Genomic DNA, 26,395 nt, shown 5'->3' on the forward strand with positions numbered 1-26,395 from the left:
GGTACCTTGGAACCAGAGGCCAGGCTGATGTCTCTTTGCTGTGCAACCACAGGCTGCTCCTCCCCACACTGGGCCCCCTGTCCAAGGAGGGTCTGGTCTTGGTGATTGCTAGGGTACCCGATAGCCCTGGCCTTCCAGGACTTTGGGCGCGTCAACCCCCTGAGTCCGGCCAGGCTCTTCACCCCCAGGGGTGGGTGGTGGGGGTGGATAGCTCCGAGCCCTGGGGCCTGCCTCCTCCCACCCTCCACTGCAGGTCCAGACGATGCCCACGGCAGCCAGCAGGCCGCAGCATGGGATTCCAAATAGCTGGGAGGCTGGGAGGCGGGGCTTACGCTGCGTGCAGAAGAGTCCGGTCCAACCAGCGGTGCAGTGGCAGGCCCCATCCTCGGCGCTACAGCTCGCCCCGTTGTGGCAGCTGCACGTGTGGAAGCAGGCGGGGCCCCAGAACCCAGGTGGGCAAGCTGGGCGTGGGTGGGATGCAGAGGGTGAGGGGCAGACGGAGAGGGAGGGAGAGGGAGGGAGAGCAAGGGGGAGTGCATGTCAGCCAAGATGCCAGGATGCCCCCGGGTGGCACTTCCTGGCTTTCACGGGGCTTAACCACTGTTCCCAGAATTCCTCCACTCACCTCTTGACCCAGTCACCCAGGATGCCCATTAAGCCCGGATTCTCTGCCCACCCTCCCAGTTCTGAGGGCTTCTGAACCTTCCCTCTTAGGGGAATGACTGTGATTTGGAGCGTGTGGTGAACTGTAAACACTGCGGTTTACGGTGTGAATACTGTGTGTACTAACTTCCCCATGAGGATGGGGGGGACCTTCCCAGGGTAGGGACTTCTTTCTTCTCAGGGAGCTAAGGAGCTCCTGGAAGATGGCACGGGTGTCTCCTCCACCAGAATGGAAATGCCTTCAGGCCAGTTTTTTTGTTTGTTTCTTTTGGCCACTGCCCAGGCATGCAGGATCTTAGTTCCCTGACCAGGGATCAAACCCTTGCCCCCTGCAGTGGAAGTGCAGCATCTTAACCACTGGACCGCCAGGGAAGTCCTGGGCCAGGGCATCTTAACTGGGACCGTCCTAGGGGTACTGGCTGGGTCTCACCCATCAGCCAAGGACTCCACAGGGCAGAGGCTGAGTCTCTGCCTTTAGATTGGGGGTCCCTGTTAGCTCTGTATCAGATTGGGTTCACCTTATATGAACAGCCCCTACAACGCTCTGCCCAGGCCTGTGATGCCCAGGACATCAGTCACATGAGCCACCCAGAGGACACTCTTGTGAGGCAACTGCCCAGGCCTCCCCTCACTTCCCTACTCCCTCTTCCTCCCCATCCAAACTTAGGGGCTACTCCTTGCTCAGGTGCTAAGAGTATTAATACTCAGCGTTCATAGTATTAATGATACTACCAATAATGCCCATATCTTTAATACTAGCAGTTAATAATGCTAGTGATCAATCCTAGTAATTCATCACGTTAGCTATAGAGACTATATACGGGACTCAGGAGGACATTCCTATCTGCAGGAGATTTCAGCCCTGAGAGGTAGAAGCACCAGGGGCAGAGAGGTTCTGGGCAGGGAGTGGGTGTTTCTGGGCCTGACCGCGGTTGGGGGGGGGGGACATTCCCAGGGGAGCATTCCCAGGGGGCAGCAGCTTACCCTGTGAGCAGTCCTTGCCAATCCATCCAGGGAAGCACTGACAGGAGCCATCGATGGGGCTGCAGGTCCCGTTGTTGGCACAGGCGCAGAGCTGGGCACAGTCCTGCCCAAAGTGCCCTCCAGCACACACTGTGGGCACAGGACAGCCTGGCACCTGCCCTCTCACTTGTACTCCTCAGACCACCACCCACAGCTGCACCCCCAGAAGTTCCCAGGCCACAGCCATGGCCACCCTGGCGTCACGGATCTGGGTGGGAACTAACTGCCCACCCCACACCCCCATCACCCTTCTCCATTTCCACATCAATGAGTTCCCCCTCTTGTGTCCACAGCTGCATTCTTCAGGAGCCTCTAGTAATGATTCCCTCTGACAGGAACGAACTGAGGCCCATAGGGGTAGAATCACTTGACTTGGGTCTCACAGACAGAAGTGGTGAGGCTGGGGATCCCACCTCTGCACTCAGTCCAGTGGTCCCTGCACTGCCCCGCAGCCTTCTGCTTTCCATTACCACACTTGTGTCAGCATCGCTGATCTCAAAATTGCGAGGGCAGGGAATGTTTATAGCTGGAAGGAGAGGGACAAATGCAGGGTGGCAGGTCTGTCTGCAGTTAGACGGCTGGAGGACCGGCCCCGAATGTCTATCCCTGTCCCCCTGTTTCCTCTGTCTCTCCAAATCCAACTGTTCCTTGAGCCTCAGTTCAGCCTCCTCCCCAGGAGAGCCCTCCTGGGTCCACAAGGTGCTCTCTTTCACTGAGCTCCTATGGTATTTCCACCTTGTGTCCTTTGTAGGATTTTGATCCCGGCCCCTCCTGGAGGAGTCATTCCTTGGCTCCTGGAGGAAGGGCTGGTTTCTTCAACAAAGCTGCAAGCTCCTGGAGGACTAGATATGAGTGTTCACCGAGCACCTCCCTCTCAATTCCCTCTCAATTCCTCCTCCACCTGCTTCCTATAGCCTGAGCTCTCTAAAGCACAGCTCTCTTCATGGCACTCCTATGCCCTGCTCAAACATCCTCAGTGGCACCCTAGTGCCCCAGAATAAAACCTAGATCCTAGAGATCAGCACTTAAACATACCTCATCACCCAGACATTGGACCACACACCACTTTCCAAATAACACCCCATGCCTTTCCTCCTCTGTGCTTTCACTCCAGCTGTTCCCTCCCAGAATTTCCCTGACCCTCATGCCCAGCTGTGGAAATCCTACCCTGCCTACGAGACACCTCCCCAGTGACCCCTCTGTAGTAGACAGCTAGTCCTTCAACATCAATTCTCTTCTCCCTTAGAGGTAGTTTTAACTGGGCGTATGGCCACCTGCACAGTGGGGTATGACCACGTGACTACATTCTGATCAATGGTAAGTGGACATGCGTGTCTTTATTTGCCCATTCATCCTTCCTGTTGAAGAATAATGTGGGTTATGGATGAGAATTGTGGGTAAGATAGCTGGAGCTCAAGCAGCTACCTCTCCTCAGAGGTGGAAGCCATGTGCTGAGGATGGCAGAAGAACAAGATAGAAGGAGCCTGGGTCCCTGACCCTACCACTCCCTAGTGGCCTACTTCTGGATCTTTGCTTTTCTTTCTTTTTATCTTTTTTGGTTTTTTTTGTAAATGTGTGAGGGAAACAAAGCTTGTCATCTTCAAGTCAGTTATTTTGGGTTTTTATGTTACTTATAGCTGAACTTAATTCTAACAGATTCACCCCTCTTCTCTGTTCTGGGAGGCTATGTCCCTGTTTGAGCTTCTAGGACCCTCTATTAGTTTCCTCCCTGGTCTTCTGTTACTGTGGCTTGTGAGCCATTTCAGGCCGGGCCTGGGTTCCACCCGTGTCTGCACACCCACAATGCCTGGAAACACAACAGGTGCTCAAGGCACGGTGGCTGAATATGTGGAAATAAACTGCTGCCCCTTCTCCCCCCACCCCAGCCCCCAAGTTCTGCTGGGAAAGGCTGAGCTCAGAATTTTCCCCTCTGGGCTGCAGGCTTTGTGAGGGCAGGGAACTTAGCTCTCTTGTTCTTTGTTGTGTCCGAGTGCCCAGCACAGTGCATGGCGTACAACAAACACTCAGGAACTATTCCCCAAATGGTCAAAACCGGCCCCAGGAGCAGTGATGTTCCAGTGGGTTCTGCTGGAATCAGTGACCCCTGTCCCTTCGAGCTCCTCTCAGTTTGACATCCTCCCCTCAGAGCCTGGTTCCAGCTGGCCCTACACCCTCCAAGATGGCCTCCTTGCATCCCTGTTATGGGGGAGGAAGTCCTCGAATCCCTGAGGCCCTCATTTGGCTGAGCCGCACAGAGCATCAGGGGAAGGTGTTGATTCTTAAAGAAAAGCAACTTCCCCAGGCCCACATCTCTTGCAGTTTGGGCTGGCACCCCTCCCTTAGGCCACACTGCCTCATATTGCCAGTCCTTCCCCAACTGGATGGTGGGCACCTGGATCTGTGGCCACTCTGTGCCTCTCCTGGGCATGATTAGCAATTGGGACAAACAATACCAGGCTCTCTAGCCCAAAGCCTTGGGTTTGGGTACTAGTTTTATTTATGTATTCAACAAACACTTCTATGGCACTTTTATGTACCACTGTTCAGAATGCTTCACAAATATTAGTTCAGTTAACCTTGTAATACTCTCATTATTACATATTTTCATTATTACTAACTCTACAGATGAGGAAACTGAGGGACTGAGGGGTTAAGTAACTTGCCCAAGGTCACACAGCCAGGAAGCTCTGCCACTCACTGGCTAAGTACCTCCGAGCAAACCACATCACCCCTCTCAGTCTCTGTTTCCTCATCTTTGAAATGGGACTGATAACCCTCACCCACTGGCCTTGGGCTATAGTTAATGGTTATGGGCACGCTGGCTGATTTGGGCCCTGTGCTCTTCCCTAGCAAAAACCTTAGCTCCTTCCAGGGCAGGTCCACTGCCAGGAGGATGACATGCATCTCACCTGTTTGCAGCTCAGCCTCCAGCTTTGGCTTCCTGAAAAGCAGGTCACCCAGCATGCTCTTCCCTGCCTCTGGGAGGTACATGATGTGGGGAATCCATCCCCTAGTCCTGGCCCTCTGTGGGGAGCTGGGTGCCAGAGATGCTCCACTGACACCCACCCTAAAACCAACTCTGAGCTTCTCTAACAGGACAGTCTTATCTTTGAAGTCTTTCTCACATATGCAAGGCTGACAAATTCACCCGCAGAGCTGCTAATGTGATCAGTCTAATACATTAATTGGTTGACTTCTTAGCTGAATCAAGAGTGAGGCAAAGAGAGGGGTGGTGGAGAGAAGGGGGGCTGGTGAAAAGAAAACATCTGGTTGTATTTAATCTATGTTTAATGATTCTGCATAAGCAGTGTCTGTAATTTGTAACTCGCTGGAAAGCCAGTCATTAGAAAGCGTCAGTTCAATTTTTTACAAGGTTTGAGACTTAACCAGGGCAGTTGCTTTTAATAGCAAACTCTGTTAGATCTATGTGTGGAAAATACTCATTAGGCCAGCGGGCGATAAATCAGACATTGCAGGATGTGAGAGTTACTCCTCGGGCTGCTTAGGTCCTAATTTAGACCCGGCCTATCTGTATTGACGGCTGGGTCTCTGATGTTTAATAAGTAAACCTCAACATGTCAGGTTATGATTAAACTGTCCTAGGAGGACTGCAAGCAAATGAAACTGTCACAGATGTTTCCCTTGGGTCCAAACTTCTCATGACCTCAAAGCATCACGGAGTTAACTTTCCACTCATACATATTAATGGCCCACACACTTAGAAAAATAGCCCAGCTCAGTGGTCATTATTCATCAAAAGAATCCAGTCCCCTGGGAGGCAGTGAGCTCTCAAAGGAAGTATTTAAGCAGAGGCCAGATGAGACTCTCACAGATGACCTTGAAGTTGCTTTTAGCTCTATGTTTACCTTAGACTAAGATCCTTTCGCTCCCTACAGGTTAAAGTACAAATTCTGCAACCTTGTCTTCAAAACTTTCCAGGAGTCCCCAGACTACCTTCTCAGTCCCCTTTGCCATCCACAGCCCCTGCATCCTCCTGCCATTCCCTATGGCTGGATAGTCGCATATGCACGCCTCTGTGCTTTGCCCAGGTTGATTCCTCTACCCACAATGCCTTTCTTCCATCTCTGCCTTTTAGGCTAAGGCCCAGCTGAAGTCCTACACGGCACAGAGCCGTCCCCCAAATCCACCCTGCCTTGGCCTAACTAAGCCAGGGACAGCAATAAGCAATGGTGTGCAACGGAGCCAGCTTCTACCTTCACACTGGCTATTAAATATTTGGGAATTTCACGACCGGTGTTAAACCATTGGTACCTTAGAATCAGCCATGGTGGGAATATCTACAGCATGGAAATTTGCAAATGATACAGATTAGGGCTTTTCCCCCCCAGAGAGCCAGTTTAGCAGCAACCAATTCAATAAGCTTTATCTCCCTTTTCAACTCCCGTTGAGTGGAAGAGTTGGCTGGAGTTGGTGCTGTGGATTCTGCAGCTGAGACAGGAAAGCGTGTGGTGAGGGATTAGTGTTGGCCTGAGTGTGAGGGGAGAAGGGCTGGGAAGTTGCCATCTCCAGAAAAGACAGAACTGTCTCCTCTGAGCTCCCACAGTATTCTCTGCCTTTCCCACTTGGCGCTCAGCACAAGCCATTTGGGGTCACTTCATATGTGGACCTCATCTACACTTGTTTCATTTTTTATCCATTTAGACTGGGCTTTGGAGTCAGAATTTGTTTCTCAGCTCTGCTGCTTCTAGCTGTGAGACCATGGAGAAGTCATTTAACCTCTCTGAGCCTGTTCCTTCAACTGCATAATGGCTTTGCCTCATGCCCCGTGGTGTGTCCAATTCTTATTAAGGTAGGTCTAAGCACTGAAGAGCCAAGGAGCTGCCTCCACAGAGTATGATGAGAATCCTGAACCTTCCTTCCCTGCTACTTCCCTCCTGGGACTCCTCGTCTCGCTGGTCCACACACCTTCCCCCTGGAAACAGTACCTTGGTTGCAGAGGGTTCCGGAGAATCCGGGGAGGCACTCACAGATGCCGCTGGCGTGATGGCAGGGCCCGCTGCTGTGCACGCAGAGGGGGCACGGCTGGGCGCAGCTGTGGCCATAGAAGCCAGGGGCGCAGACTGGGGGTGAAGGGGAGATGGCGGTCAGCAGCCCAAGGGGCCCCAGCCAGCCTGGCTACTTGTCCAGTCCCACACAGAGATGAAGAGAGGCTTCTCAGAAGCATGGGGAGAGTCGCGTCTGCCCCACACCTGGGAGGGCCCGTCCCTTTCTACAGAGAGGAGTTGTGGTCTGGTCCTGTTTCTACTAGGGAGCCAGGCTAGGCCCTGAACTTGGGGACAGAGAAGTCAGGGCCAGGAGAAAGGGGATTAGAGGGAGGGATTTGATGGGGACTGACTGTGTAAGCCCAGCCTCCCTCAGGCCAGTCCTAGTTCCAGCTGGGAAGGCTGGGGAGGATGAGCTGTCTGAGGTCTGAGGGGCAGGGTCTCAGCCTTACTTCTCTGACATAAGGGTCCTCGGAAGCCCGGGGCACACTCGCAGCTCCCATCCTCTGGGGAGCAGGAACCACCATTCTCGCAGCTGCAGGACACGGAGCAGTTGGGGCCCCAGCGACCGGGCGGACACGTGCTGTCACAGTGGATGCCTGTGGGCCAGAGGCAGACTCAGGTCAGTGGTAAGGGGCGAGGGTGAAAGGAAGAATGGTGTGGGGGGGGTACTATGCAGTAAGAAGAGGTGGAGGCAAACACAGTACATCTGGGAATATGGAGGCGAAAAACAGAGAAGCTTGGCTGGTCAGGGAGGGCTTCCAGGAAGAGGCGATGCCTGAACTGAGTCCTAAAGACCAAGGAGGAATTGACCAGATAAAGGAAACCCTATGTGCAAAGAGCAGGAGGCAGGAGAGAGAGTCATGCCTTGAAAGATAAAACAGCATAGTGTGGTTGAACCATAAAGTACAAGATGGGATACGGCAAGAGATGAGATTGTGGGAATCAGAGGGGATCAGATCATGAAGGGCTTTCTTTGTCTTTGTCATCTTAGCTGGAATCCAAGGTTAGTGCAGCAAGTGAGTGCCATTATAGGGGCTACATGAGCTGCGAGTGAGTTACATGCCCACCCACGCTAGCCCAGGAGCCACCGATCCTTGCTGGGCCCTAGCCAACTAGCCCCTGGGCAGTGACTTAGAGAGCGGGTGGGGTCTTTTCAGATTCTTTTGACCACAGTCCTCAGTGCAATATGTATTTTATATCAAATGTGCACACACATGTATAATAGAAAGCAACATTTTGCAAATGACATTTACGGTCACTGTGATGCAATCTGATGTTTTCTCTGCACTATGATGTACTCTATGTCCTTAAGAAAAAAAAGCTAGTTGTGACCCCAAAAGTTGATTTAATGACCTTCAGTTTGACATACAGTGGCCTATGCGGGAAGGGATGGAATCTGTCAAAAAAGAAAGAGGAGCAAGGCCTACATGGTCTTTTTGAGCTGAGAGAAAGGAAATATGTGTTGGGGTGATTACAGCCTGAAGGCTGAGAAGAATTTTAAAAGGCCTGAGCCTGGATGCCCAGCTCTGGCGTGGGGTTTCCTCCCAGGCAGAAAGGCTTCTAGTCTGCCACGCGTAAGGTGAATGGACCGTGGGGACCCAGGAGACCAATTTGGCTTTGGAAGGTGAATATCAGAGGCTCAGAGAGGAGCAGAATTAGTTTAAAAAGCACGTCTGCCTTGTTATAAGGAAAGGGATCGTGAGAAAGAAAAAGAAAGAGGGAGGAAGACATTCAGGCTCAGTGAACAGAGCCGGCCCTAGCGGCAGCAGGAGAGCGGTGGGACCAGTTTAGAGGCAGGCTGGAATTACACAAGCTTACCTGGGTGGGTGGGGAAAGGTGAGGGGGCAGAACAGAGGGAGAGAGTGGAGGGGGAGGGGATGCAACAGGCTTTACTCTCCTCCAGCACCTCAGTCTAGCCCATGCTCCCTCCCTGGGCCTCCCTCCCTGTGACAGGTCAATTCTGCAGCAGGGTGGAGGCTTCAGATGCCACTCTGCAGGAAATAGGCCTCTGAATGGAGGGAATGGGGTGCGGGGAGCTTCTTCCTGGGAATACAGTCTTTCCCCAGTGAGAATCTGGTGGTCACATTTCCTCCTCAATGGAGGTCTCTCCCAGTGGAGTTTCAGGTGCACAAGAGGTGAAGCCCGGACAAGCGACACGGACGGACCGAAGGGGAGCCTGGGGCGGGGGAAACCACAGAGTAGCCTGGATATGGAAGCAACCTAAGTGTCCATCAACAGATGAATGGATAAAGAAGATGTGGCACATATATACAATGGAATATTACTCAGCCATAAAAAGAAACAAAATTGAGCTATTTGTAATGAGGTGGATAGACCTAGAGTCTGTCATACAGAGTGAAGTAAGTCAGAAAGAGAAAGACAAATACCGTATGCTAACACATATATATGGAATTTAAGAAAAAAAAATGTCATGAAGAACCTAGGGGTAAGACAGGAATAAAGACACAGACCTACTAGAGAATGGACTTGAGGATATGGGGAGGGGGAAGGGTAAGCTGGGACAAAGTGAGAGAGTGGCATGGACATATATACACTACAAACGTAAAATAGATAGCTAGTGGGAAGCAGCTGCATAGCATAGGGAGATCAGCTCGGTCCTTTGTGACCGCCTAGAGGGGTGGGAGGGAGGGAGATGCAAGAGGGAAGAGATATGGGGATATATGTATATGTATAATTGATTCACTTTGTTATAAAGCAGAAACTAACACACCATTGTAAAGCAATTATACTCCAATAAAGATGTAAAAAACAAAAAACCAAAAGCCATGATCTGCCCCAAGGAATTCTTTGGCCTGTGGTTGTTGAAAACAACCTGTTCAGACTGCAGGCTGAGGGACCCTGCTGCTCTTGCGAGGCGCCCTGGACTACAGAGGAGCTCCACTGTCTGACGGGGGGCCTCCAACCCCTCCTGTGCAGTAAGCATGCTTGGTTAGGCTGCCCAAGGCTCTTTCCCATAGTTGTAGGCTTTTCCCTAAAACTGCATGCAGATATTACTGTGATCAATAAAACACAATGCATGCAAAAGCACCCCTGAATTCATGGCAGCTTGCTGCTATCATGTTTTCCCCCAAATCAGTGGATGTTAAAAGTACAGCTACTCTCATGTGTGGGATCCTCCAAATGTTTTCATGTCAGAAAGGTGTCCTCTTTTTTGGAGATTAAGAACCACAGGTGTAAGGTGATTATGCTCAGATTGCAGATGGCTGCAAGGGCCCACTGGGTTCTAGGATCTGCCAATTATTCTAGTCTAGGCCTGGTTCTGTGGGTGTGGGGCTCCTGTTTGAGGTTGTTATATGTCCTAAGAGCTCCCTGGAACTTAAGACATTGGCATCTAAGTGGAGAGAAGGGTCCAGGGTTTCCCCTCGCGTGGAAAAGCCAGTTGCACCGGTGCGGTCAAAGGGCTTGACCTTGGCCTAAAGGGAGGCTCTCCAACTACAGCTTCTGAAGAGGAGTGGCATCATCAGTTAGTTGCCTTCTCTAGACCCTGTTTTCCCTATTGTTGAATGGGGATAATAATCCCCCTTAGGGGTCTCTCCCATTCTTACCCTTAGGGAATCTCCCTGCTTTATCTTTCAAGGCCCCCTACACATCTACATTGGTGGGTAAAACTAGGCTAAGAATCTATATATTGTGACCTCTAGTTCATGTCACAAGGCTAGCAGCAATTCAGCAGTCCACATCCTTCAGGGACTGTTTTGGGTTTTTGGGTCTTCCTTCTCCAGGAAGTCTTCCTGAATGTCTGCCTAGGGATTCAAGCATCTATTTGATAGTGGCATACAACTTTGTCCCTACCTATCATTTGAATATTTCATATATATGTGTCCTGTGAAGACAGGGACTATGGCTTCTTGACACTTTTGACTCTCTTTATCCAGGTGCTCCTAATGGGCAGGGAAATGATCTTGGTCATTTTTGCATCTCTAGTACCCAGGATAGTGTCTGGCACACAGTAGGTGTCCAGGGGCTATTGCTGTTGAATTTTGCCATTTACTGCTTGGCCTAGCACAGTGCCGGGCACATGGTAGCTGCCAAATAAAGACTCGGTGATGGCTCGAGTCAATAAATGCTAGCTGAATGAATAAATGGTTCCCCTTTACAATGCAATCCAGTGTCTCCCATCCTGTTGGCACTAATGTCCTGAGACCTTGGGCAGCTCCCTTTCCTCATCTGTAGCATAGGAGGTTGGAGCGGAACATTGTCAAGGTCTCCTTCACTTCAAGGGGAAAGGCCATATATGGTTATAGGCCAGCTTCTTTCAATTTATTTCAATAAACACTGAGTAAGCACCTACTATGTGCAGGGCAAGGTGAATTAGATATCATGCCAGTCAAGAAGTGTGTGGCTAAGGGGGCCAAGGGGAGAAGACATGTACATGCTTAGAGCAGAGAAAAACAAGTGTTGAGCCTAGGCACAAGCAACATGCCAGGGGCTCGGTAGTCAGCAGTGGGTGGGGAGGGCTTGCTGAGCAGGAGGCTGGGGCCTTTACCCTGCACCCTCACTGTCTTTCCTTGGTTTCCTTCTGCTTAACAAATCTTAGGACATCAATTGCTCCTTTGAAATGACTTCAGGACCATGTTTGGGCAAATTAGTTTTAGAACAGCAGAGACCTTGCTGAAAGGTTGTCCATCAAAGATAGAACTTTTAAGCACCAGATGTCATTGAAATCTTATTGGTTCACTTGAAATTAAGGCAATGAAAAAATAAAATGTATTTCCATGTGGCTCCAGCTAAGAGTCTAGGGTGCCAGTAACCAGGGTGGAGCCTAGCTCTGTAGTAAGCGGCAGGGCAAGGGAGTCAGGTCGGAGATGCTATAGAGGAAGAAATGTCCCCAGCCCTCAGCTGCTCAGAAACTTTCTGGCTGCAGAGAACAGAGGTTGCTCAGAAGCCTGGTGTGAATTATTTATCTGAGGACCTACACTGCCAGCAATGCCTTTCTTTCTCCTTGCTGTCCACCACTTTGGGAATGGCCCGTGGGTTCATTCATGTAACATTAACACTGTATTTGTGGCTTACACTTACTGAGCACCTATTATGTATGTGCCAGGCACTGTTAGCACTTACAGGTATTAACTCATTTAAACTTCAAAATGATCTTGTAGTTATAAGGATTATAATTATCTGCATTTTATGGATGGAGGATTCAGGCCCTGAGAGGGTAAAGGACTTGCCCAAGGAGGTCTGGTGCCAGCTCTGTGTTCTTAACCATTTCTCAGTGTGTGGCAGGCAGTGGATACAGTGGTGAACAAGGCAGATGTGGTCCCTGCCTCCACAGAACTGATGGTCAAGGTGGGAGGCAGATAATCAACAAATCGTTACTCAAATCAGAGTTCAGTGACAATTGAGGTAAGTACAGCAAAATGCTGTGAGAATTAATTAAAGGGGCTCTTTCATAGTCTTGGCCAGGCTGGGGAGGCGGTAGCATCAGGGGGAGAGAGCCTTCTCAGAGGAAGTCATCTTTACGTCGAAATATGATGGATGAGGAGGTGTTATTAGGTGAAGAGAAGGGGAAAGACTGATCTAGGCAGAGGGAATGCACATTTGAGGCCTGGAGTCAGGGAGGGTGGTTGGCCCAGGTGGTGGAGTGAAGTGAGTGATGGGAGGGCACAAAAGAGGTGGAGGAGTTGGGCAGGGCCTTACAGGGCCATGTGGACCCCAGGTCACTGTAAGGATTTTGGATCAGTGTCATGGGAAGCCATGGAGGCATCCTGAGCAGGGACTGATGTGAACGGATCTGGCCACCATGTGCAGAGTGGATGGAGCTGTGCAAGAGGGGAGGCCCACAGAAAAAAGGGAGGCTGAGGCAGTGCCTGCTGAGAGATAGTGCTCAGTGGACGAGGGTGGTGGCAGTGGCTGGTGAGAAATGGATGGGTTTGCCATCTATTTAGGAGGTGAGCTGCCAGGACACATTTAGGGGCCAGGAGTCTGAGCCTGGGCTAAGGAGAAAGTTCCTTGTCCTCCTCTCCACCATATCCTCTGCAAACACAGATTGAGCACCCAAACCTCTGTCTGAATTTTTTTAAACTGGTCTGCCCCTAGCCCTTAGAACAGAGCCTGCACATACTAGGTGTTCAATTAATATTTGTTTACTCAAAGGGAATGAAATGGAGAACTGAAGCCCAGAGGATATAAAGATAACGTGCATAGGTAGGGAGCCAGAAGAAGAAAAAGTGAAGGAAAAAAAAGAAGGAACAGTCAAGAGAAGCAGGAGAATACCAAGAGCTCAGTTTCACAGGACCAGGATGGTGGCATGGCAGAGGGGGTTACCTGTCCATCCGGCCAGGCAGCAGCAGTGGCCTGTGATGGGATCGCAGCCATCGGCGTGGCTGCAGTCACAACGCTCACTGCAGTTCAGCCCAAATGTGCCATCCTGTGGAGAGAAGCGGGAGAGAGAAATGACGAGACCTAGACCCTCAGAGGTTCTCACACTTCTTTTGGATGTTGATGACAAAACTGAGCCACTGCCCAACAAGGATGAAGAGAAACTGGGGCTGGAGCTCTGTGGAGGCACTTTTTATAACTGGGGATCCAGCAAAGCTACTCCAAATAATTCTTTGGCTGCATTACGAAGAATATGCAGTTTGGAAGGAGGGAGGTGTTGGTCCTGCCCTACCTCTCAACGGTCAAGCTCAGAGAGCTGTAATGATCATGAATTAAAATTGTAAATGAAAATGCACCTTGCAAGTTTTAAAACATTGATCACATGTGAGGAATGACTATGATTTTTTCTTTGTGGGTAAGAAGGTGGCGGTCAACAAATGTTGACCGCCAATAGGTAACAAATCTCTATTTGTGCTCATCAGGTATCAAGAGTCTCATATAATTCATTTCTCTTAATCTTCACAACAACTCTATGAGATGGTTCCATTATATTCAAAATTTAAAGATGAGGTGAAGTAACATGCTCCAGGTAACACAGCTAGGATGAGGCAAAGGCAGGATTGGAACCCAGGACTGTAGGACTCATTTAACAATATCCTATCAGTTGGTTTAACTTAACTTGTATCTTAGGCAAAGATCCAGGAATTAAGCCTAGGTGGGTTATTACTGGATAATGCTTGGTTTAGCCCTCCCAACCTTGATCACAAAAATTATAGACTGTTGGAACCAGAAAGAAGCTTAGACATTATTATCAAGGAATGGCAACTCTGATGGATTAGTAAGAGCTGTTCTGTAGCACTGTGTCAAGAAGGATTCTGAAGTTGCATCTGGGCTCAGGTAAATGTGCCAGAGTCAGTAATGTTTCCCAAGAGCACCCAGGGGAAAGTGAGGCCACATCACCATATCTGCTAAGTATCTGTCATTTTATAGATGAGAGGGCTGAGGCCGGAAGTAGGACAGAGAGGTTAGAGCTAAGGCTGAGACCTGAATCCAAGTGTCCCACCACCTGGTCCAGTGCTCTTCTCTGTGCACCTGTGTGGACAAAAAAACTATGGGGAAAGGGCATGGGGGGCTGATGGGCCCACCCCGTCCTTCCCCGCCCCACACTCACCGGGCAGGGCAGTTCGCAGTTGTCCCCCAGCCAGCCAGGGGTGCAGAAGCAGGAACCATCGGTGGGGCTGCAGGCTGCCCCATTGGCACAGGTGCAGCTCTCGTTGCAGTTCAGGCCCCACGTCCCACTGGGACACGGCAGGGTGCAGTCGAGGCCCTGCCACCCTGAGGGGAGGGAACGAGGCTGTCACCTCTCCATCTAGGCCCAGCATGGCTTTCTGCCCACTCCCCCATCTCTGTACAAGGCATCACACCCAAACCACCCCTTCTCTGATTGCTAGGTTAGAACACACATTCCACATTCAGAGTCCACTCAGAAACACAGCAAGGCTGTTGAGAGAGCGGGGGCTAGAACCTGGGTCTCCTGCCTCCCGGTTCTCACTGTTTTTGACATAGGTGGGTGATCCCACCTGGGACAGGGAACCAGTGGAGGTGGAGAGGGCTATCTGTGCCGAGGGTATACTCAGGAAACTTATCTCAGGGCCCTGTGTTTTGGTGATAGGCTGATTTCCCATTCTGAGGCTGGTTACTGGCTTGTCTGCCCTCAGATCCATTTCTGCCCTTCCCCTGCTCTGTTCTGTATCCCAGGGGGCTGACCCCTGCAGCTGCTCCCAGATGGGCTTGCCAGTGGGAGACCTGGCCAGTGATGGGAGGGCGGGAGCAGGAGAGATGCCAGGTATCTCCTCTTCCTTCTCTGCTATGAGCAGGGCCTCTGGTGGTGGCTGTGTCTCAGTGCTCCAGCACCATCTTGCAGCCCCTCTGCCCACATCCCAGCTCCCACCAGATGGCCCTCACTCCCAGGCGCTGGGAACACCACTTCCTCCCTTTGTCCCTTTCACCCTAGAAGTGGTAGCAACTGTGGGAGAAGCTACTACTTTCTGGGTTGCTCACGTTCCCTTGTAAGTCCTTTCAGCTCTTCTAACACTGTGGTAACAAATCCCCTTTATTACATTCCTGCTGTTGAAGTCCCTGGCATGGGTCTCCTTGGCTGGAACCTGACATATAGGCTCCCCGACCCTGCATGTGGGTGGGTGGGGCAGGAGCAGCCCAGACCCCTCAGCCAGCAGCCCACCTGGGCACTGTGCACATCTGAGGGGATGGGATTGGGAAAGAAGGCACATTACCCTCCTTGCAGGTGCAGGAGCCATCTACTGGGGAGCAGGTGCCACCGCTGTTACAGCTACAGACGGATGAGCAGTTGGGGCCGTAGGTCCCTGCTGCACAGGGAACTGCACAGACCTCCCCCTAGAAAAAGAGGAGGGGAATTTTGGGTCAGAGGTTGCCCCATGCTGGGTGGTTGTGGCAGGTAGAATAATGCCCACCCCCGCCTCCCCCCCACCATGTTCTAATCACTGGAAGCTGTGAATATGTTACCTTACGTGGCAAAAGGGACTTTGCAGGCGTGACTAAGGACATTAAGACAGAGGAAGTGTCTTGGATTAGCCAGGTGGGCCCAAATCACATGTGTCCTTATGAATAGAAGATGACAAAAAAGGTAGCCTCGAAAAGTCCTCCATCTGCCTGCACTGACTTTGAAGATGGAGGAAGGGGGCCACAAGCCAAATAATGCAGTGGCCCCTAGAAGCCAGAAGCCTCATTTTACAGCCAGCAAGAAAACGGGGACCTCAGTTCCACAACCCTAGGAACTGAATTCTGCCAACAATCCAAATGAGCAGAAAACAGATTCACCCCTAGAACTCCCAGAAAGGAACACAGCCTGCTGACACCTTGACTTTAGTCCTGTGAGACCCATACCAGACTTCTGACCCACAGAGATGTAAGATAGTACATTTGTTTTGTTTGAAGCCACTAATGTGCTAATTTGTTACAGCAGTGATAGGAAAGCAATACAGTGATCCTCACTGTTTGGGGGAGGGGTCAGGCCTCCAGACCACAGCTCTAGGATGGGCAAAGCCCTCAGGAAACTTGACCCCTGAATCTGTATTAGGTCACAGCAACATGGAATTTAACCCTCTGCCTCTCAATCAATCTTATTTGATTCTCACCAGCAACCCCTTGACACAGATAATAATATCCTATCCCTGTTTACCCGAACCTCAGAGAAGTTAAATGTAAATTATAATAGCTAATGCACATTAAGTCCTTTCTCAATATCCGGTACTATGCATACATCATCTCATTTAATCCTCGTAAACCCTCAGCAGATAGGAACTAATGCCTCAGCATTATTCCCACTTAATAGACAGAACAATTGTCAGAGAAGTTATGTAATTCAGCCCAGGTCATGGAGCTAAACATGGTTGATCTCTATTTGAACCAAGGCTGTCTGCTTAACCATTCTGTCACCAGGTGTCATAAACCAGCTTTCCTGGAAAGCATTCTCTGAGATGGAAACTAGTGAGCTTTTGAGAATAACCGCTGCGAGGGGTAAGGGAAGCAGGACGGACAGAGGGAGAAATTGAACTGAGGTGCAGTTGCAACAACATCCTCAGCTGATCTGCCAGGAAGCTCTGCAGTGGGTTGGTCCTTAGAATTGTCCTGCCAGAGGAAAGGGAGGGAGGGCTTCCATACCCTGGACCAATCCACTGCCCTGGGGAAGGGGTCATGACTTCAGGGGAATCCATGCTCTTTGACTGAAGGCAATTTCTGCAGAGGGACTCAGCTGGGAGCCACTAAGTTTCCTGCAGCTAAAAGGAAGGGGCGCCTCCATCCATCCTGAATCGTGTATCTGGGTGACACCCTACAGGATCCACTATACCAGGCCTCCTTGGGTGGGCTATTAGCTCCAGTAAGGAGTTCAGAGTGAGGACAAGTCACAGGGCCACCAGGAATGGGAACTTGAGAGGCCTTCAGGGGTGGGAGCATTTAATCAGAAAAAGTGGGGTAAAGGCTATCCAGGTGGGAAGAGTGTGGACAAGAGTACAGAGGAATATGAGAGTTGGGAATGTTCTAGGCGTAGCAGGAGGGGGAGTTTGTGTAGGGAGGGGCGAGGGAGATATTTAAAAGAGGTGTTGGTAGCCTTGAATGCCAGGGAAGTAAGTTGGGGCTCTCTTCTCAGAGTACCCAGGACGTGCCTTCCCCACCAGGAACCCACGCTGGGGCTGTCTATATGGTCACTGGATGTTGAATTCCCACTGTCTCCCGCTAGGGACCATCTCCAGCCAGCTTCTCAGGTCTTGCGCTGAGGTTTACTACAGGAATGCTGACGCATGGGCCAGGATACCAGAACTTGCCTGGGCCCCACTAGCTGTGTGACACTGGATAGATTACTGCCCCTCTCTGAGCCTCTCTTCTAGCGTCTGTGAAATGAAAGCCTTGAAGTAGGGGAGCCCGGGCAACTGGCCTCACCTCCATTTAGGTCATAGAGAGACCTTATTATGGCCCTTGGTGAAGAGGCTCCTCTCTAGCCCTTGTCTCCTGTCCCACCTGCACAGGCTGGGTCAGGGAGGAGGGTCTGGGAAGTGCAGAGTCCTGTACCAGAAGGTTCCATGGTTCCCACTCTTTCCCCTGCCAGTCCTTGGCAGACCCTGACCAGCTGGAATCTGTTAGTGCTCCCATTACCCAGAAAATTCTAACTTCTCCAGGACTATAAATAGCCCAAAAGAATATGTTTAAGCTCTGAGGGCCTTGGCCGGGGTGCAAATTGCGTGCTCGGTTTATGATTTTCTCTGCGTGAGTTTACTTTAAGAGGAAGGGTTTTCTCTCCTGGCATCCTCATTAGTGTCTCCAACCCCGGTCCTCCTAGGAGGCCTCAAGGGGCCTGTGAGTCCAACTGCGGGTCTGCTGGTGGGGCTCAGAGAGGACTGACCACCCTGCCCTGCTCTAGGGGGCAAGATGCAGAGAACCCACCTCGAGATATCTGCTCTCCAGAAGGCTGCACCAGGGCCCATTTTCTCCCAGTGTAGCCTGTGCATGGATATGGACGGTCAGCTTGGCCTTACAACAGCCCTGGGAAGCCCCCAGGTGACAGGACTTTAGCTTCCCAGAGAAGGAAGTAGAGACAGAGAGGGGCAGGGACTTACCCAAGGCCCCATGGTGTATCAGTGAGGGCGAAGGAGAAAGAACCAGATCTTTCCGGAAAGGTGGCAGAGCCCAGTGGTTAGAGAATGGAGTCTAGTGCCATCCTGCTTCCACTACTTATTCTCGGTATGACCTTGCACAATTTACTAAACCCCTTGGGGACTCAGTTCCTCCATCTGTAATATGGGAATAATAATGCCCCTACTTCATAGGATTGTTAAGAGGATTAAATTAGTTATAAATGAAGCAGATAGAACAGTTCCTGGCAGGTAGAAAGCACTATAAGAGCTATTATTACTACAAAGAAATAGTATCTCTTACGAAAAGAATACACAAGACCCTCAAAGGTTTCAGCAGAAGGCATCTCTGGAGGAGGAATCCATCTCTCACTTGATGAACAAAGGCCGGGCCCTGTGCAGGAGAGGAGGGCTGGCGTTCACATGGGGCACGTGGCCTCACATCCCCAGGTTCACCCTCCTGCCATCTCCGCCAGGCTGTCTCCCTGGTTCCCCTCATCACAGCTGAACAGGCCAGACTTTTCCCATGGTTTGGGGGGATGGAATATGACCACTCACTGAGGGGCTACCATGTGCCAAGAGCTGTGTGTTCTAAACACTTTCCATTTGTTAGCTCCTGATGGCAAAAAATCCAGATGGGGAAGCAGGCAGCTTCTAAAGGATACAGTTCTGCCCTGAAGGCCTAGTACATCTCCCAGCTCCTCCATCTCGCCGTCCTGACCCGACCAGGTTCAAACCCCTCAGTAAGCACAAGTATTAACAGTGAAACTTTTTGTCAAATTCCCTACCTTCTGGCCTCCGATCTGCGGGTCTGTGTGTGTCGCTGATTGGCTGTCTCTGGTGATGGACATGCACAGCAAGACAATAATCAGCCTAACTTCTCAGGTTTAGACTTACAGCTCCGCCCACCTCAAGGTGTCCCCTGGCCAAGGTCTGGCAATTCCCAGGGTGCCCGTGTGCCAACCCCCCCCCCATGTGGCCATTCTCTCACCCACACATCTCCCCAGTTTGGTGCACCACGAACGGGCCTTAATCACAATGGCCTGTGTGGTATCTGAGCTTACAGGGGTATTTATGTCTACACTTGCTTAGGCAGTCAGTATACACACTTGTGAGTCTGTGTGTGGTGTGTGTGTGTGTGTGTGTGTGTGTGTGTGTGTGTCTGGGGGCACCTGTTTATCCATCTGTGTGGATTTGGGTATAAATTTGTGACTCCTTCCTCGTCCTCGTCCTTCCCTCCTGCTGTGTTCCCTCCCCAGCCTACCTGGCCTGCCCTGGTGGGAACTGGGTGCACCAACAGCCACCACCATCCTAGCACCGTGGGGCTCCGGGTTAGCTCACATGCCTGCCTCCGCCCTGGGCTGTCAGCTGAGGGAGCCAGGGATCTGATTTAATTCATGTCTAGATTCTCAGGGTTTAAGACCCTGCTGGTGCATAAATGGGCTCTCGATAAATGTTGTTTAATTGAAATGAGATGTTTGTGTGTACATGCTGGCTTCTACCATGGACAGAACCAGAAGGACTGGGCACTTTCCATATGCTTTCTCTCTCATGCCAGGCAATTCACCAAATGTTTGCTGAGTGGGGGCCAGCTCTGAGCCAGCCCTGGGAGTGGGCTCCAGGGACACACAGGAGCCTGTGACCTGCTCTCTGCTCTTGGGCAGCTCCAAGGCAGTGGTCACACAGGGACACTCATGCTTGCATCTAGATGTGTTTATTTGTCCACTTATTTACTGTCTGTCTCCCCCAGTTAGACTAGAAACTTCATGGGAACGGGGACCTTATCTGTCTTGGTTGCCCCAGTATCCCTAGCTCAGTACCTGGCACAGAATAGAAGTATTCTATGAATACTCTTGGACAAATGAGGGGTCCTGGTGGCCCGGGGTTCTGTGGCTCCCATCACACACAGGAAGCAGAATACTGTCTGGTCTAAGGAAGAGTCCCATGCTCCCACACCAACTCTGGGCCTCCCTGGGGGCTCTTGTGCAAAGGGAAAGCCAGGCCAGATCCTGGTCTATGGTTCCATGCCCCATCCTGCCACCCCCTGCCCAAACCCTGCCCGGCCAGGCTGAGGGTCAGAAGTACAGCCAGAAAATTACCCTGTTGGCCTCGAGTGCATCCACTCTGGAAGACAAGACCCTCCAAGCTGAATAGGATCTCAGAGATCATCAAATTCATTGCCTTCATGAGAAGGAGACTGAAAGTCAGAGTGAGCCCATGAGGCAGAACTGGGACTTATCTACCCTCTTCCCCCGAGCCCAGTGCCTGGCCCAGACCAGCCTTGAATCCAGGTCTGTTGATCTTTTCAGATTCTGGAAAAAAGGACAGGATGAGAACCCAGGGAAGTTGGGGAGTTTGTATTTGGCATCTCATGTGTTTCAGATAGCCTAGCGCCTCTGCTCACTCCCTCAATTAAGGCCCTTTATTGAAGCTGTTCCCCAATATCTCCATCCAGAATTCCTATACACCTTGCTGCTGGAAAACAGCTTTCTCTTCTGATTGACTGATGCTCATACTAGGTAACATACAGGCCTTGGTTTCCTTATCAATTATATGTGGCTGTTGAAATCAATCCGTCTCCCCAACTTTTCACCACCAAGAGCCCTTGTTAGTATCTTCCCTCTTCAAAGCTCTCTCAGTTTGAGAGACACGGCTGTCACTGTGTGCTGGTGTCTAAACAGGTGCAATCTGGCCAGTGGCCACATGCCGTGTGATGCAGGTGGCAGCCTCCTATCCACCAACCATGACCTAGAAATTCCTATGACATCACCTATAGCCAATCAGGGCTTCTGATTAGCTCACGCTAACCTGGGAGATCACATAGAGTTCATTTAATTCTAATTAACAGCAGAAGAAAAACCTTGGTGTTTTAGTGAGCTTTGTCACAGGTAATGGAAGACTGCCTGTAGGCTTTGTGAAATGTTCAAAACCACTCCTGGCAACCTGCTGCAGCCTCTGCACGTGTCTAGCTGGGAACCACTGGCTGGATCATGTCTAAGGACCTTTTAGCTCTGACTCTCTTGAGCATCTTCTTGCATGCAGTAGGGGTCTTAACCTGAAGGAGTGAGGAGTGGTGGGAATGCAGGCGTGGGGTGGGGAGCCCTCCTGGAATCTAAAAGACACACCATCTGGGTGGCCACCTATTCTGTTAATGTGCGGCCTGGGACTGGTCACATACCCGTTCCTATCAGTGGTGGGACAGCTCCTTGTGCCAGAGCTGGAAAGGACGTTGGGAATCACTTGGTCCGGCTACCTTGTTTTACACGTGAGGAAACTGAGGCCAAGAGAGGGAAAGTGACTTGCCCAAGGTCACACAGCCAATGCTAGGCAGAGGTGGGTTTGGAACTCGAATCTCCTGGCTCCCATTTCAGCACAGGATGCGAAGATCCCAGATGTGGTGAAACTCTGGGATAGCCTATGCTGCCCCTGATCACTCACACCGACAGCACACTCACCACCTAAGCACAGAGCATCCAGAGGACACGGCCCTGACCTTGAGGAAGGGCCACCGGCCAGGCCCAGACACTTTGGTCCTTTCTCAGCACCTGGCAGTTGATATCTGGGTGTTTTTATATTGCTATCCATCCCCATTACACTTGCATAGCCCGCCCCCCTCCTCCAGCCCAGGAAAGGGAGCCCTCCACTTCCCACAGGGGCAGGTCCCCGAGGTTCCAGCTTCTGTGGAGGGAAGCCTGCCAGTCCTGCTCAGTGTCTTCATTCTGTGAATAGAGGATGGATGTGAACTCTTCCTCCCATCCAAAGGCCTGCTAATTATAGATGCAGCATAGGCTATTAACATCTTGAACTTGATTTGAAAGAGCTACTGGCAGAACCCCTGGAGCTGGTCTCACTAAAGAGATGCAAATCTCCCCTCCACCTTCCACCTGCAGGGCTCTCACTGTTGTGGCCTCTCCTGTTGCGGAGCACAGGCTCCGGACAAGCAGGCTCAGCAGCCATGGCTCAGGGGCCCAGCCGCTCCGTGGCATGTGGGATCTTCCCGGACCGGGGCACGAACCCGTGTCCCCTGCCACAGCGGGCGGATTCTCAACCACTGCGCCACCAGGGGAGCCCTCCACCTGCCTTCTTGTACAATGTGGCAACACAGGCCCAGACCCTGGTGGATAATGAGTTATATGTTCTATTAAATTTGTTTCAAATGCTGTTTATTGAATTTTCTCCCCCGCAATATGCTGCTTTATAGTTTGGCCCTGTTTGGGAAAATTAATCAACAGCTGGGTTCCTTGTGTTGATCATCCATTTTCCTTGCAATGGGCAGGAGATTAATGAGTATTTTTTGGAGTGAAAGAGGAGAAGGATGGAAAGTGGCTGACCCTCCCTCACACAAAAGGGGTAGGCAATTGTGCAAGTTTGTCTCAGGGTCCCCTTAAATATGTTCTGTGGGTAGAAGGCAGTGTAAACGGAGTGGACTGCGTTCTCTAGATCCAGGCTGAGGTAGTGGGCAGGCTCCGCAGGCCCACGGGAACTCAGCAGAAAGGACTCTGGGACAGACAACCAGGGAAGTCGGCCTGGCCCCCATGTCTTCTTGCTGGAGGAGTAGGGATGGCTTAGGCAAGAAAGGGCCCTGGACCTGGGGTCACAGTACATGGGTTTAAGTGAGGCAAAGGTACTGGCTCACGGTGACCTGGCTTCATTCGTTCACCCATTCAATCCACAAACGCCTGTTGAGCATCTACCATAGGCCAGGTGCCGTGACAGGCCCTGGTCTCACTAACCATCACGCTAGACTAGGTGTGACCTAAAGTCCCCTTCAGCTCCCATATTCTTTAACTCTCCCCTGCCCTTCCACTTCCAGAGCAGGTTTCACTGTTCCCTGCTCCTTTGTGACACTTTTCACAATTGTGATGAATTAAAACAAAATCAGCTGTCATTCACTAGATTGTAAGTTCCATGAGGGTAAGGACTGGGTCTCTTTTCCTCAGCTCTATGGCCCTGGCCCTAGCATGGTGCCTCGACCACAGTCAGTGCTCAGTGCCTATGGGTCGAATTAATTCAGTCATTCAGGGAATGTTTTTGAAGCACTAGTAGGTGTCTGACACTGTGCTAGGCCAGGGGACACTCCGTGAGCAGAACAGAGCTTGTCCCTACTCTCACAGAGTTTACCCTCTAGTGGCCGGAGCGGGGTGAGGCACAAGATGAGGCTGTGGCATGAAAGGGCTCAGGCTAGGCCTCTCCCTACTTCCAGATGTTCTGCAGTGGCCTCCCCAGTCCTCTGGTGGTTCCTCTTCCCCTCTTCTCCTGTGCTATTCCTAGAGTTTCAGGGCCACCAACGCAAGCTGATTTAGGTGCCCAATGGCACTTCAATGCCAGAAGCACACATGTGGAATGTACTTCATTGTTTACAGAGCCCCTTGTCAGGCAAGCATCTGCTCATTGCCAAGCAGAGTGCCAGCCCTGGGCTGCTACATCCCCCCTGCCTACCCTTCTTGGTCACCGCCACTCCCAGCTCTGAGGACTCAGGCAGTGGGAGCCTCATTTGTGATTTCCCAGGGAGAAAGAGTGACACGCGGTCCACAAGGCAAAGAGAGAACAGCTTGGACTGCATGCCAGCCACAGAGGCCTCTCCAATGCAGAGCAAGCCTCACTGGACCTAATTAGTGTGTCACTGATAAAGCAGCAACTGACAGTGGATGCATGTTGGGGAAGAGAAACTCTGCATAAGGCATGAGGAAAAGAGGGCCAGAGAGATGAGAGGGAGAGAGGGACGGAGGCCACTTGTCACATCCATCCCCATCCCTGCTTCCCTGTGCCAAGGGGGTAATGCCCAGGGCCTGTGCGGCTGACTCCTTCTGCCTGGCTCCCCTGGAGGACAGGTGGAGAAGGGCTGAAGGTTAGGCCTGGAAACCCTAGGTCTGTCCAACGTGAGTAGGCTGTCAGTGACCTGAGGCTGCTCTGTACAGTTGTGCAGGCTGTGCACCGCACAACTCTACAGATGCCACTCATATGGCAGTCACTACAGCTTGTGTATATATTACATCAGTTTTGGGGCAGATGTCAGTAGAATGTCTTGAGAAAGGGGTGTCTTTTCCTAATTTGCACAAATATGCTATATAAATTTGACCCCTCAAGAGGTCTCCCTAGAGGAGCTCAGACACCTCCTAATAGTTCCCAAACAGATACCAAGACATTTCAGGAAGACCTGAGACACAGTGAATGTGGCCAAAAAAGGACATTTGGGATCAAGTTCGGGCCTTGTTCACTTAGCTGGTAAACTAGCTGGTAAACCAAGCTGGGGTCCTCCTGGAGACTTCGATGGTAAAACCAAGTTTCTTTTCTCCTCTGTGTTGATGCCCTTGTCCCATCTGTAGCCCCTTTCTCTTCTCCAACCATTCCCTCCCCTGAGAGCCTCTCCTGAGCTCCAAGAAGGCATCACAGGCTAATAAGGGCTTATTGAACACTCTTGAGAGGTATCTGTATCTTATCAGGAGGCTCTCAAGTCTAAACTCCCTGGAAATGTTCTTGCATGCTGGGTACATGCATAGTGGGCAGTCCCTGGAGAAGGGGGAGCAGGTGTGGGCAAGACTCTGGTCCTTAATGCTGTCCACGCCCCTTCACCCCAACAGACAGGGCTGACCTTTGGCTTAGGACAGACTGACCCATCCCCAGTGCTGGAGGTAGGAGGAAGGGGACTCAGATTTTTAACTGCCCCCTTGGTGCTAGCCTGTGCCAGGCGCTTTTTGTTCCTTGTCTCCTTTTGTTCTTATAACAGCCCTGCAGGGAAGGAATGACATCTAGAGAGAGAACCATCCTGGAGAGAGGCCAAAGCGAGGCTGGAGGGGTCCACTTGCCCTGAGTCACACTGTGGGAAAGGGGCCAACTGACTCCACAGCCCACTCTTTCCTCTAGACCTGGCTGCCTTGACTGCAGACAGGGCAGGAGTGACAGGGACCTCAATGTCCTGAGCACCTAATATATACCAGGCCCTGTAGTCAGTGCTTTTCTACACATTTGATGTTAAATATATGCTGACAATGGAGGCGGGAATGGCTAATAGGGGCTTTTGGAGGGAACTCTTAGGGGGCATTTGTATCTTATGTTACGAGGCTCCGGAAGTCCAAAAGCCTTTAAGGCTTGAAAGAATAAAGCTAACATGGAATAACAGGTAGTGGGAGCGAGTGTTAGGCTGGGGATTGTGCCAACATCCATCAAATACTGTATATCCTCTGAAAGAGAGAAAGCTGGTTACGGTGATGGTGATGGTGGTGATGCTGCTGCTGATGATGCCTGGGGATGCTCGCAACATCACACACACAGGCCGGCCTCAGCTCTCAGTTAAGAGAAAGGAGCTTCCTGTGACAGCTTCACTCTCCCGCTCCTGCTCCCCCAGCACTGAGCCCTGTCAAGTGCTCTGGCAGCTCCTGAGTACCTGGGAGGTGGGGATGATTCTGGCCACAGAGGATCAGCACATCTCTCGCAGGCCTTCTGGGTCCTACTCCCTTAGCAGACAGAACGAGGCTTCCCTGCAAAGCCTGGGCTGGAATCTTCGGGACTTTCTGGGCAAACACTGACAGCATATGGCCTCAGTCACTCTGCATTAGGTTTCATGATTTCCCTAGTGGTTTTAGAAAGTGCCAAAGAACAGTGGCTCTAAAGTGCTGGGAAATCCCACACTGGGAGGGTCTTCACGAGCATTTAGAGGAGTGTGAGGGTAGATCATGGAGGGGCAGCAGCAGAAGATGAGACTGAAGCATAGGAAGGGTGCAGGTGGGCCGCCTCCCTACTTCCAGATGCTCTGCAGGCTGTTTTTGGTGAGCCTGTGTGTGTGTGCGCAAGGAGTGGTACCCACTCCTGATGTATGTCATGTGAGTAATACACGTGGGCCCTAGGTAGACCAGATGTACAAATGTTTTGCCTGTGTGGAAGAGCAGGTTAGGGATAGGATTTTGGCTTGCTGTCCCAGTGTCTTGGTTTGAATGGTAGCTTATAGGCCACCCCCCACCCCCGCCAGCCCGCTGCCCCATGCACGGTCTATGCAGCGTGTGACTTTGGTGTGAGTGTGCTCTGTGTCAGTGGTGTGACAGCTGTGGGGTAAGCTTAGCATCTGCATGTCAGACATTGGGCTGATCCTGGTCATAGAGCCTCAAGGGGGGATTTGACCACGGTGGCTTTGCGCGTGGCGTGCATGGCAAGGACACGCGGGGTCCACTTTGTGGGGTCGGATATATGGGGTGTGTGTGC

At 51.3% G+C, this 26,395-nt stretch overlaps 1 protein-coding gene across 3 annotated transcripts in view; it reads right to left on the reverse strand.

Annotated features, from left to right (window-relative positions):
* The window catches only part of MEGF11 (multiple EGF like domains 11), a 236,521-nt gene that overhangs the window by 18,134 nt on the left and 191,992 nt on the right, over positions 1-26,395 (reverse strand). For all 3 annotated transcript variants that reach the window (XM_082617509.1, XM_082617508.1, XM_082617507.1), the window contains exons 10-16: positions 15,326-15,446; positions 14,203-14,366; positions 12,978-13,080; positions 7,142-7,288; positions 6,633-6,767; positions 1,648-1,776; positions 333-461 (exon numbers count right to left, since the gene is read on the reverse strand). In XM_082617509.1, coding sequence (XP_082473635.1) covers positions 333-461; positions 1,648-1,776; positions 6,633-6,767; positions 7,142-7,288; positions 12,978-13,080; positions 14,203-14,366; positions 15,326-15,446 — 928 coding nt within the window. The remainder of the gene's footprint in view (positions 1-332; positions 462-1,647; positions 1,777-6,632; positions 6,768-7,141; positions 7,289-12,977; positions 13,081-14,202; positions 14,367-15,325; positions 15,447-26,395) is intronic.

The sequence above is a fragment of the Mesoplodon mirus genome (assembly GCF_964341445.2).
Source record: "Mesoplodon mirus genome assembly, chromosome: 4".
Taxonomy (NCBI): Eukaryota; Metazoa; Chordata; class Mammalia; order Artiodactyla; family Ziphiidae; genus Mesoplodon; species Mesoplodon mirus.